The sequence below is a fragment of the Fusarium flagelliforme genome (assembly GCF_020744385.1).
Source record: "Fusarium flagelliforme strain FIESC 12 MPI-CAGE-AA-0113 chromosome Unknown B0J16scaffold_6, whole genome shotgun sequence".
NCBI classification, from domain to species: Eukaryota; Fungi; Ascomycota; class Sordariomycetes; order Hypocreales; family Nectriaceae; genus Fusarium; species Fusarium flagelliforme.
Window position 1 is genome coordinate 3,193,650 of NW_025763508.1, and position 12,611 is coordinate 3,206,260.

The following is a 12,611-nucleotide window of genomic DNA, read 5'->3' on the forward strand; positions in this document are numbered from 1 at the left end:
GTTAAAACCGATATAATCGTGAGAAATAAACTCCTGACATAATAGAGAAGGAAAGAGTGATATTTAATGTTTAAGTGATACGAGAAGTTGATCCTTCTTGTTTTATCCTTAAATTTCAGGTCGTGGCGCTGTCAGAAGCTGCTAGCCTATTTGTGTTTCTTGACTCGGGACTCAAGTGCCCCGAAGCCGGTGATTGGTGGGACGTGAGAAGTCATACGCCACAAAAAGAGCGCTCATCATCTCCGTTCAAGACAGGGGGTCAGATGTTTGAGATAACAATTCGGAGCGTGGAATCGGCTAGCCAATGACTCCCCGCTTAATCTTTCCTCAACCATGCAGGCTGTACTGGGCTGATATTGACGCAATTTGGAGCTGTCAAGAGATGGACCTCCCGACAGACCAATCTAGACGATTTAGGGTAGTGATGGGCGAAGCGACATGATCTAGACTGTCGGTAAGTACCGAAAGTGATGGGATTTCGTTGCGAAAATATGGTTTGCCGCAGTCCTGCATACATATACTAAGACATGCTGGTATTTGTGTGTAACACACCGGTAGATGAACAGGTCTTGGTATGCAGTGGCATCGAGAAGAAGCAAATAAGGCAATCTTCGGAGCCTCAATTTGCAATTACAGTGTCTCTGATCTGTTAGCACATTATAGTGTCCTTATCACTTACCTCAGTGAGAGTACTGGTGATACAGACTGTCCTATTTTACAATGATGTAGCTTACAGTTCTTGATGTCTAGAATTGTTAACAACATATTCCCTTTTCACCTGTTGTTATTTAGGGCTGAGCGTCTGTCCAGATGCCTATCACGCGTGGCTCGGCCGATAAAAAAATAACCTGCCATTGCCGATGCCTCTTTCGGACTGGTAACTCACCTACTCCAAACCCAAGTTACCTTCCCACTTAAAAAAGGCTGGTACCCGAAGGTTGGGTAGTGTACACACGTCGAGTACACAGTGTGGATACAATCTGACGACAGTTTTGTCAAGGGTTGAAGAATTGTCTGGGGTTGAAGACAGGACGTACTGTCATTCTATGCGGAGCTGGTCCAACTGCGGAAAATGGCGGCTATCAAGTGCAGCAAAACCCAACGGCATTGCGGCTAGCTAAGTCCTCACATGTCGTTGCGTAATTACAGATGCTTCGGTCTTGACGTCTTTCCCGACGCTTTTCAACTGTCGGACTAAGCAAATAAATCCCGACGTCAACCTCCACAATCACAGATGCTGCGGTTTTGAAGTATTTTCCGACGCCTTTCCCCACTGTCGGAGTAAGACGCTTTTCCCGACGTCGACCCTATACGCGTAGATGCATGAACAAGCACCCCTGTAATCGCCGCTTACATTTGTGGGGACATCAAGACACAATGGTACGCTGAGGCTTGCGTTTGATGATCTTCGGCTTAGCGTTATACTGACAGACCTTGGCGCGGATCATGGACTGGGCGAGCTACAGACTGTTCCTCCAGACTGAGGCATATCGAGCTCAACCAAGACCTCAACTTACTTCATAAACATGCGCAAAGGTTTCGGCGACAGGCAATTCACCATCTGATTTCCAATGTCCAATTTGAATCTTACTTCCCAGGTACAATTTAAGAATGTAAGATACCCTCTTTAACACCCTGCAATTGGCTCAGACACTCCGGCTGTCTCACGTCTCATCTCCCTAGGAGCTAACAGTAGGAATTAATTTAACAAAAGAAGAACGAAAGAAGGGAAAATGAAGATGAAGAAAAAAAGAACAAATGAAAACAACGAAGATATTTATACAAAACAGTCCTGCAAATCATCTCTATGTACGTAACCCTCAGCGGAAACGTTCACCCTGGAACGTAACGTAACATTTGGCTTCTTCAATTTACATAATATCATCTTGCACTTCATCAGTCGAAGGGTTCCCCTCGGGCTCTTCCAGTGGCAGATGGTGTTCGACCAAGAACCTCACCATCCACTTGTCGAACTTGAAGGTTTGCATTGCGTCGGGCCTTGTACACGTCTTTTGGAACAGTTCAAGACGTTTTACCTGTATCTGTGTCAGACCTTAACCACCAAGACAGATAAGCTCTCTCTACTTACTGAGTTTGAAACCGAGGGCCAATACTTTTGAAGCTCAAAGATGGCTTCAAAGTTGGACGCTAATTGGGCTCGGATGGCAGTCGTGTCATCGTGTTGGTCAAATATGAGCTGATGCAGCAGTACTGCAGAAGAGGTCACTGTCATGTAGCCCACTCCCCCAAAGACCAGTTCACAATGGGGAACCTGGCGAGAGAGTTGGACGAGATGACTAATGGCACTTGCGTGTTCTTTGCAAGCCTCAGCATACTCTATCGTCTTTGGTGTCTGAGGCCGATTGAGATCTAGGAATCTGAAAAGTAACAGTACGAAGTGTTGGTGGTAGCCTGTGTGTATGGCGAGAAATGGCCCTCCGTGGCCCTTAGCACTGTGTACCCGAAGGTTCTCCTCTGTCGCTTTCTTGTCCTCGGGGAGACTCGCTTCCCAACTTGTTAGACCTTCTGCTAACTCCGCAACGCGTTGCATAACATATTCTTCAGAGAGATCCTCCTGTCCCCACTGCTTGTTCAAGTTTTGGATAGGCCCCAATTGTTTTGCAAGCATGACATTGTATGCCCAAAGTCCCAGTGTACGTGGACGTGTGGGAGGTGTGTCACTACCTGGGTCAACATCCATGTTGTGGAAAACATCTTCATCCATTGGTAGAGGAGTGTCCAGGTCAAAATCTGGCATAGCGCGACGGAGGTTACGACCTATAGAACTCCAGCGGTCTGCCATAAATAAAGTCCACCATATCCTGCATTTTGTCTCACGTAACAACTCAGGGTCTGCAGGATCCGGACGGTCTAGACCAAGGATCTCTGCCATACGGACGCCAAGGGTCACGAAGATCGCTTCTGACTCTGGATTCTTTGATGAAGATGATAAATTTGCGAGCAGGACGCAGGTCTGGATATTCTCAATGCAGATGTTCTCCATATCTTCCTTCAGTAACTGTTTGGACTTTTGCATGAAAGTAGGTCCAAGGGAAGATACTTCAGGCTTAGAATGAAATCGGCAGCCAAACGCCAGTAGAGCGAAGAGCAAAGCATCTCCCAACCGATCTTCCTTCACCGCACTTCGCAAAGAGGGTAAATGGAACAGTGTGTGAGGTCTGTCAAGTATGTAGTGAATGTAATTCTCCACAAGTTCTTCGATAAGGTCATGTGAGATAAAGAATTGTGGGTTCATGTCATTGTATTGGGCCTTTGAGTTCTGACGAGGAGAGATACGTCGCTGCTGTGGGGAAATCTTGACGAGTGAGCATTGGTGAATGCGGTTCTTGGCGCATGCATCACAGGGACCCGTAGGTTTGGTTCGGATGCACTTTTTGCGCCTGTTTCTACACCTTGAGCACGCTGTAGGTGATCTCATGGTGCTGTTTTGATCCGAGACAAGCTTTTTGGTGCGATAAGGACGCGCGAAAATGAGGGGAAGGGGGCTTCAGCCTCACATTCCACCAAGACTAACGATTCCCTGCATGCCAGGTGTCAAATACCCGGAAATTCATTTCTCCGTTAACCAGTGTCTCAAAATTGGCAATGGACAAGACAATTGGTACGTCTGACAATCAGTCCTTAACGGTACCAATACTTCAGCTAAGGCTTATGTTGATCCTTCATTATTAAGAACGAAATTTATTTAATAACAGCGGAAAGTATGTAAGTCTTGAGCTCTAAGTACATAATTTCCATACGGTAACTGGAGCTTAATTGTTATCCCTTCGTATTATTCCCTCCCCCTACTGAGCGGCAGATTGAAGTCTCTGATAGATAGTCGTAGCTTTGCCACTCAAAAGCTGCTCGCAATAGGCCGCAGGGGGAGTGAACTTCAGGTCAGGATAGAGTTCCGTCGCATCTAGGTATCCCAAGTAACGCGCATACTCTGGTGTATTATCACCACGGAGCCCCATCGAGTTAAAGTATTGGTACTTCACTACCTCAAAGTAGTTGAATGATTCCGGAGACGGGGTATCAGCCTCTGCTCTTTCCACTCCGGCCTTGATTGACGCCTCCGAGATCTACCGTCCCAAAATTGATTAGTACATCTCTTTGACTCCTTCCGATAAGAGACTTACATAGTTACGGTCCACTTTCTCGCCACTGGCCACTTCCAATGTGTCGTAGACTTGGTTCATTGTAAGGACTGCGTTATACGCGAAGATCATCTTGTTCAGCGTTCGAGGATCAGCAATAATGCGAGCAACCCATTTTCCAACATCGTGCAGGTCTGTAAAAGCACAAGGGGTATTTCCGTCCCCTGCAATGCCACCTAAAGTGATTGGCAGCGCATAGTCAATGCGACCAGAGGGAAGGCGAGGCAACATTAGTTGATACCAGAAGCCGACATCAATGATGGTGTAAGGAAGATGAAGTTTCTTCACGTGGTTTATCACATGCTCTTTCTATGTCAACTGTTAGCTGTGGCGGTTGTGGAATATCCAAGGAGAACATACAGTGTCTCTTAGACCTAAAATCCCTCCAGGGGGGATAACCGTGCTGTAGCAGCAAGGCAGGAAGCGCTTCACGCCGGCGACTTTAGCAGCGTTGGCGAGGGAAATCTGCGCGGAAAGACCAGAAGCACTGATAGCTGAAATGACCGTATCCATACCACGGAGGAGTTCCGCCAGCTCATTTTCGGGAGTACTTAGGTCTGCAGATACTACCTTAACGCCCTTCTCCTGGAGAGCAAGGACCTCAGGCTTTTTGAGTGAGGATTGCCGGATCAATGCAGTGATCTCCTACAAATCAGGCAACTTAGTAATTGTCTTACGTGAGGGAAGACAGCCAACTTACATATCGCGGCTCTGTTGAGTTGAGGAGGCCGTTGATAATTGACGTGCCCGTCTCACCAGTTGCACCGACGATCGCGACCTTCATCTTGTTGTAGTAAAACGCAAAGCCTTGGACCCAGAAATATTGTAACAGAATACAGCAAATGTGCCTATTAATTCAACAGTTAATAGATGTAAACTGGAATTAAATAATTTAAGGTGAAGTCAGTTTAAATAGTAGGAGACTAGACTAAGCTCTCTGGGAGCTACAGGCTATAGACTGCGGACTACAGAGCGGAGTATGGACTGCGGAGCGGAGTTCGGACTGCAAACTGCGGATATTTAAACTTTATAGTTATTTATTATCTCCCCTGAGCTTACCAGCCTGAATTTAGAGTTCTCTAGCTGGTGCTAGGGTTACTGTAGAGTCTGCATTGTCAGAATTGTCCAAAGGTTGAGATCGGGATGCAAGGTGAAAAGGAAAAAAGGTATCTAACGTTAACTATCTACTGAATGGCAACAGTGGCAAAAGATGATCCTCTGCAGTATCAAAATATTTGTGATTGTTACTGTTGAAGTGGCTTTCCACTATGTAAATCCAGACACCATCGATTGGAAGAAAATCTAAGTTTTCCTGTGTGAAGACTTTGCTCAAGGGATACCCAGGCTTCCACTTATGACTTCTACCACGTTACCCCTCAGGAAAATAGCGTTTCGGCATTTGTCAGTGTCTCTGATCCAATAAATAGTGGAGGTTCCCAAATCCCCGCTGGACGTTGACTCAGTAATACCTTCTTAGTAAAAGGCATTTTGTGACCCAGATTAAAGGCCAGTGCATTGTAAGCTGGCTCCAAAACTGCTGAAGTTAGCGGGCTAGTTAATAGTTCTAATAATAGTATAGGTACTAACTTGGACTCATAATGTCGGGAATAGTGCCATTGCACAGCCACTTAGGGATGGGTTTCTGTTTTGAATCCAGTGCAGTATGTAACTCGAGGGCCGCCTCCACGCGCGCACCAACGTCCGTGGATCTCCACACGTCCATGCCTTGGATACGCAGTGTCTCGGCGATGTGAGAGATGGATGAGATGCCAAAGCTGGTATGGGCAAAATCTCGGCAGGTCTCCTGCGTGATGCCACTAATTGGGAAGGTGTCTTGATTGTACCAGTATTTGATAATCTCCGCGGGCGTGTTGATCCCACCACGGCCTTGCACGGGATACTTCCCATCAGAGGTCAAGTAGATGTACGCAGGAACCCGGGCGGAGAACAAATCCAAGGACTTTTCGTACAAAGCTGCATCTTCAAGAAAAACGGCGGCTCCTATAGTAGACTCAAGCATAACTACGAAGCGTAAGCAGAACCGCCAGTGACAGTAACACAGAAGAAGTGGACCTACCAAGTTCCCAGTTTCCATTCTTCTTCGGGGCGCCGTTCTCGATGAGGGGAAGGTAGGCGTGTCGTAGCATGTCAGAAAAAGTCTGGATACTCTTCTTGGGCCATTGTTTATAGCTTGAGCGCATGATTTCACCTGCACGTACCCAATTAGCGGCCGACCAGGCCGCCTGCAGTGGTGCGTTGCTGTTGTTGTGACCTTGGATCGTGCCAGACCAGGCGTCCATATAATGGATGGATTTCTTAGCATAGCGCTTGTCCTTCGTAAAACACCATGCTAATGCGTTCATGTATGCCGCCATGGAATCCTCGCGCTCCTGATAACAGCCAATGTTGGGCGTCGATGTCGGTCCGCACTCGACAGTCTCATATGGCTCAGCCGTTCGCGTAGGCGAAATGTACGACGTGTTGAGCAGGGAATCAAATGCCTCCGTCCAAGGATTCTCCCTAACCTTGATCCTCTTGGCAATGTAGTCGAGCTGTGGCCCGGAGATGAACACTCCTGGATGAACCCATGTCTTGGGCGCGTTGGTAGGAATGGGAAGATAAGGAGTCGCGTCACTATTACTCGCCGCATGTACGGATTTAAAGGCAAAGGAAGCTTCCAAACCAAGCAACAAGAGTTGGAGCTTCATCTTGTTTGTAAAAAGAGCGACAGTCTATGCTTGGTAGACATACAAGACTGCCGGTAATTACAATAAATACTTTATCCTTAGTAGCTGTTTTATACCGCATTGTTATATACTAGTCTCGTTAGGGTTATGACAGCCCTGTAATTACTAAGCCAGATAAATGCAAGGATAAATATTTGTAAACCTTTAGTAATAAGACTGACAGGCTGATGCACCCTGTCACCTTCCAGCGTCAAAAAAAAAGCTACAATATCTAGTGTTCCACTGAGGAGAGCCTGATTGAAGGCGGAGTCTATATCTTGGTATTCGTTAACAATCCCGTGCATGTCGGCGCCATGGTCAAGTAGCATAGTAATTAGCTCCCTGTCCTCCATCTCCACAGCACGTGCCAAAGCTGTCAGACAGCCACATCTCACTTCCTTAACATTACTGCCTTTTTCGATTGATTTTCTTATAATTGACGTTGATGAGCGCTGAATTACTGCGTCGACAATCGGAATGATGTGGCCGTGGGAATATTGATAGTGGTGCAGACCGGCACCGATGAGCTAGGTTGTGAAAGAATGTCGACTAAACATAAGAGCTTAGATGAATGCTCTACCAGTATGACAGGTTTTGCGATGAAAGTTCTTTTTCTTCTTCTCCAAAAGCGTCATCCAGAGAGCAAACGCACTGCAATCGCCCCAGTCGCTGAATTGGCCTTAGCAGAGAAATTCAACAATATCAGAATCCAATGCAATGTCAGAGTCCGCTCTTTTATAGTGTTTCATTCATAAGTCTAATGCGTAATTATAAAAGAGAGTTGATGAGCCACTTTCATGAGTTATAAGTGCTTTAATACGGAGTAATGCTAGCCAGTGATGACTGCGGTAATCTTAAACTGTATACTCTCTAAGTTATTGTGTTATTAATTGCTGTGCTTATCTACTGTGTTATCGATAGGGTCTACTCTAGGGTAGCTGAGAGTACCAAACGGTTAATACATTATACTCTCTAAGTAATGCATCCTACTGTAGAGTCTATATATTATTAATTTTCGCTAGAACTTAAGATTAGTCCCTGATAGCGGAGCGGAGTTTCAGTACGCATTGCGGGAATCTCTAGGTGTGTTACCGTTAAACCCTAAATAGTGGAGTGTAAACGGCGATCCTACGGACTGGAGTTGGGAGGTCCCTCGTTTGCAAGCATGCTATCCATTATCTAACCAGTGCTAGAGCTTTGGTTCTGGAATCCTCCGTTCCCTTAATCTCCACCAAGATCACTCTATAATCTAAGAGCTTATGATATTCTTCTGCAATGTCTTTATGCCAATTGAAAGTGTTCTTAGAATACAGCATCAGTTACAGCGTGCCAGATCCAGCTTCATTCCTATATGAATAATTGCCCAATGTATATCTAGCCCCTCTTCTTGTTGAGCGGGTGGTCAGGACGATCTTGATAAGGAGTGGCACTCTTAGAGCCTTCAAAAACCTCTTTGGTGAAATCTCGAATTGACTGGCACTGAACATCCGGATACAGTTCCTTGACATCCAGGTAGCCAAGGTACTTGGCATAATCAGGCGTATTGTCACCCCGTATTCCCCAGTTATACTTATAGCCCATATTGATGAGCTGAATCTTAAGTGAGAACTCAGAAGGGTTCTCGGTGATGGCCTTTTTCAGGGCGCCAATAGTCTCCTCGGCCTCTCCCTTCGAAAGATACGTCTTAGGAATCGTCTCGCCCGTAAATTCCTCGACATAACCGCAGACCTTATTCTGTGTAGTCACCTCGCCGTAGGCAAGAACCATCTTGTTCAGGGTTCGTGGGTCGGCGATAATGCGGGCAACATACTTGCCGACATCAGCCAGGTCGGTTACAGCATAGGGTATATTGCCATCCGCCCCAATGACTGTGTCACGCATTGAAAGCTTCCCATCAAGTGCGCCAGAAGGAACCGCAGGCAGGCTGAACTGGAACCATACACCGACGTCGATAACAGTATATGGAAGGTATAGCCTCTTGCATTTATCGAGAACCTCTTCTTTCATATCGCGCAAAAGCAATATGTCGCCGCGCGGACAAACTGTGGCGAAGAAACTGGGGACGAATCGCCCGACGCCAGCTGCGTGGGAGGCATCGATTAGTGCCTCCTCCTCGGCCTTTTGCAAGATAGTCAAGCACGATATAACCACGTCTGCTCCAGCAAGGAGAGGAGTGATAGCTTTGATGTCTTTAAAGTCGACGTGTTTGATGGCAACATTGCGCTTTGCAAGGTCTTCGTAGACAGGTTTAGATGCGGACTCGGGACGCACAAGGGCGGTGACTTCGAACTGGTCCGGCAAAGCCAGCAGCGCGTTGACGATGGATGTGCCCGTTTCGCCGGTCGCACCGCCGATGACAACCTTGAGTCGGTTTTGTTGGGCCATGATATGTTGATTGAATATGATTGGAATGGAAAAGAGAAGACTGATCGCTAGGAGAACAGTTTGCGGGAATGCCAATAACTTAAATGAATCCACATTCTACACTGTGGAGAGCGGAGAGCGGAGATGTTTCAACGATAGTGCGGAGATTGTTTAAATTTTAAGTTTGCTGCGGAGTGGAGGTAAGTAACGCCAGTAAAGGGATATCAGTAGCAGCGGTGTAGGGTTACAGTGAACGAGTGTAGAATACTCGGGCCCAGTATTACAATACCGTCCCTTACTTAAAAATGTTTTCGCGTTCGACCCATCACAAAATACTCCAGTTCAGTATACCAATAACACTTCAAACTCTACTCATATATTGCTACTCAAGTTTTAGCTCTACAATACACTTACTACCTGCTTGAGAGTAATATCGTCGTCTTAGTCCTGTACCCAGGAATGCAGCTCGTTGGTGGAGTATTCGGATGCAGTCTTCGTCCTCGCTATCTGGAATAGTGATAATCAACGAATCGTTCTCACTGAATTGTCTGACCTGGTCCAGGGCAGACTCGGGGCATGCCACGACTGAATGCGCTACCATCCCCATGAGAGGGCAGTTCTCCAAAGGGTAAGGATTCTTCAAAAGCTGCGATGGCACCGCAAGAGCACCAAGGACCGACTCGAGGAAGCTGGCCAATTCTCCCGAGATACACGCCTTATGAAGACTCATCTCATCATGTCCCTCGTTAAAATACCGACGATATATCTCTCGGAGCTGCATGCGTTGACGAGCGTCCGTACAGTTCATGAAACCATAGTCGACATGAACAGCTCGGAAAGGATCAGTATCTTGAATTCGCGTGAATCGTTTTAGCCCCCATACACTTGGGTACCATTTCTTCACATGAGCCATGTGATCTTTGAAATTTCGGATATGCAAAATTGTATGCGCAAGCCCGTATTTTCCAAACAATTCCACGATGCTCGATTTTGCTATGCAGTTCCAGAACTCATCAAAAGTGCAATGCTGAATGAGTAATGCATAGGACATACATAGTTGTGTTTCTGACACAGCGTCTGGGGCCGTGCAGAGCCCCAATGATATCCAGTTGTCCTCATCAGCGTCTGGCTTATAACCATTGCGACTTTGCACGTAGAAGAGAAGCGCTTGTTGTTTCTCACGGGGTTGAAGCTCAGCCCACGACAGCTTTCGGTCATCGGCACTTAGCAGCTCCTCTTGAGCCGCTTCGAAAAGAGTGATGAGATCCCCATATTCTCCATCAGCCTTGAATCTCTCTTCGGCCTTGAGCCAATCCTTATCACTCAGCATAGATGGGTCGTTCGTCTGGCCGCATCGGAAGGTGAGCATCTCTCTGAGCTTGTTCTGATCTAAGGCAGCTCGAAGTTCGCTTTCGTCAACTTTCCAATCGACTATGAGCCGACGATACAACCTAAAAAGCCTTGATTTGTCGGTCCCAGAAATAAAGCAACTACAGCCGAATGCTCTGGCTACATCTTCTTCTTCTGGAAAGATGTTCTTGTGACAGGCGAGAATGAGCTTATCTGTAGCGTCTATCGGCCTGCCTAAAGCGCAAGAGAACTTGTGTTGATACCAGTCTTCGCGGTAGCATTCTTTATCGCAATAGGTTGTACTACTACACCCTGGACACTTATACGCCAGCTCCCCAGTTTCTCTGCAGTACGGGCAGCTGGGTGGACCAGATAGCTTAGGGTTCTCCGCATCATGATTCGGTGCATCAGGGCTACCCTGCCTTGAGTTGTTGGTGAAACCAAGCCGCGTATTCCCAACGTCTAACCTTAAATTGTCAGTGCCCATCCATGAGCCAAGTAGTAATAGGGGACAGACCTTCGAAATGAGGAGAACCATTCAGCTTCTCTCGATAAAAGCACAGGGTCTTTACTCACTTCATTGAAAATATCTGCCTCCCTCACATGCCTCGGAGGGATTACAGGTGCTATCAATGACTCCTTTTCTGCATCCATATGCGCCATCTCCTTTTGTGCCTCTTCTCGGAGGATGTCTTGTAGGCTAACAACGGCCTTATCTAGTCTTTCAGTAACGCTAGGGATGGCCTTCAAAACCGGCGGGAGTGTCCATTGAGAGTAACACTTGCCATGGTTTCCTCTAGTGTCGAATTGAATCATCTCTCTCAGCAGGTGGCCGCAAAGCAGGCATGTTTTCTTGCTGACCCCAAGATATGGGAACATGACCAATCCATGACGCATAATGTTGAAGATGTAATACATTAGCATCATTTCCGCATGAATGTTCTGGCGTTTTTTTATTTCGCTCTTGAACTTCACTTCCTGCTTAGGGTTGAGGTTGATCTCTGCTTGTGGAAGGTTCCATGGTCCAACTTTCCTTGACGGAAGACTGTTTAGTAAGTGGATTTGCAGGTTCCGAAACCAGGTGCATTTCTGAGCGATTAATAAAAACTCAATAGCTCCTTGCATCGGCCGTCTGATAAATGCCAGTTCATCCAGAATTCGACGTAGCCTTGGCGGTGATAGTTTGGTTTTCAGGATGCGAAAGAAATCAGTGCTGTCAGACAAAACCTCGATTTGTTCGGCAAACTGATGAATGGAAACACGGCCAGAAGCAATTGCGCTACATGCCTCGTTATTGAAGAACGCCATTCCTGTTATCCCTCGTTCTAGAGATATAAGTTGTTTGGCGTGGTGCACAATTCGCTGCCTGTAATATTCCACCAGAACTTTCTGCAGTTCTGGAAGTGGGTCAAAATCGAAGGGTTCTATCTAACAGGTAAGCCTTCCGAAAGGTTGTTGTAAACAAATAAAGTGGCCACGAACCGCCAGATGATGTCTTTTCAAGAACTCCCGCAAGATTTTCAAGCATATTGACGTCTTTGGTAGACCATGTGTTCCCTCTGGGAGACGAGTTGCGCGCACACAGAATGATATTATCCTTGCGATCGGATACCAAGGCGGTGCTAGTGATCAGATCAGGTTTCTTATCGAAGCATAGTAACTCTGCGAGTCTATCAAGAAACCCTCTCTTCATTTCAACATCATTGTCTAAAGTTAGTGTAGAAAAGGGTTTAGTACACTCTCCATCATCCATCGAATCCAGTGTATCATCCTCATTCTGCTGGACAGATTGGACAATAGGCTCTCTCTGCTGCTGCTGCACATGGCATGAAGTGGCCAACGTCGATATCTCGGACTCTAGGTCAGTAGGAAAGTGCCATTCTTCAACATCACTGGGCCCCGATGACACTGAGGGTGGAGAGATAATACGTATGCGGGCCATGGCCTAAATTGCTACGGACCTCGCGCGAGAGATCCTTTATGAATTGAGGATAAAAGCAAGAGAGGCTGC

General features: G+C 46.6%; 5 protein-coding genes across 5 annotated transcripts; all 5 read right to left on the reverse strand.

The window, feature by feature from the left end:
- Window positions 1-1,540: 1,540 nt before the first annotated feature.
- B0J16DRAFT_417639 (uncharacterized protein) lies at window positions 1,541-3,506 on the reverse strand. Its single transcript, XM_046133685.1, has 2 exons — window positions 2,090-3,506; window positions 1,541-2,036 (listed from the first exon to the last, which is right to left on the reverse strand). Exons 1-2 carry the CDS (start codon window positions 3,437-3,439, stop codon window positions 1,872-1,874), a joined length of 1,515 nt encoding a protein of 504 aa, XP_045980628.1. The 5' UTR covers window positions 3,440-3,506; the 3' UTR covers window positions 1,541-1,871.
- Window positions 3,507-3,662: 156 nt separating this feature from the next.
- Window positions 3,663-4,944, reverse strand: B0J16DRAFT_403460 (uncharacterized protein; the record flags this gene model as incomplete). The annotated part of the gene is made up of 4 exons (XM_046132718.1): window positions 3,663-4,085; window positions 4,143-4,469; window positions 4,521-4,805; window positions 4,861-4,944. The coding sequence occupies 4 exons, from the start codon at window positions 4,942-4,944 to the stop codon at window positions 3,807-3,809; spliced, it is 975 nt and encodes a 324-aa protein (XP_045980629.1). The 3' UTR covers window positions 3,663-3,806.
- Window positions 4,945-5,248: 304 nt separating this feature from the next.
- B0J16DRAFT_309473 (chondroitin AC/alginate lyase) lies at window positions 5,249-6,916 on the reverse strand. The gene is made up of 3 exons (XM_046124910.1): window positions 6,238-6,916; window positions 5,748-6,182; window positions 5,249-5,694 (listed from the first exon to the last, which is right to left on the reverse strand). Exons 1-3 carry the CDS (start codon window positions 6,866-6,868, stop codon window positions 5,537-5,539), a joined length of 1,224 nt encoding a protein of 407 aa, XP_045980630.1. The 5' UTR covers window positions 6,869-6,916; the 3' UTR covers window positions 5,249-5,536.
- Window positions 6,917-8,039: 1,123 nt separating this feature from the next.
- Window positions 8,040-9,307, reverse strand: B0J16DRAFT_348109 (uncharacterized protein). Its single transcript, XM_046128675.1, has one exon. It carries the CDS (start codon window positions 9,269-9,271, stop codon window positions 8,261-8,263), a length of 1,011 nt encoding a protein of 336 aa, XP_045980631.1. The 5' UTR covers window positions 9,272-9,307; the 3' UTR covers window positions 8,040-8,260.
- Window positions 9,308-9,631: 324 nt separating this feature from the next.
- B0J16DRAFT_403471 (uncharacterized protein) lies at window positions 9,632-12,571 on the reverse strand (the record flags this gene model as incomplete). Its single annotated transcript, XM_046132719.1, has 3 exons — window positions 12,083-12,571; window positions 11,118-12,024; window positions 9,632-11,067 (listed from the first exon to the last, which is right to left on the reverse strand). The coding sequence occupies exons 1-3, from the start codon at window positions 12,540-12,542 to the stop codon at window positions 9,633-9,635; spliced, it is 2,802 nt and encodes a 933-aa protein (XP_045980632.1). The 5' UTR covers window positions 12,543-12,571.
- Window positions 12,572-12,611: the final 40 nt, after the last annotated feature.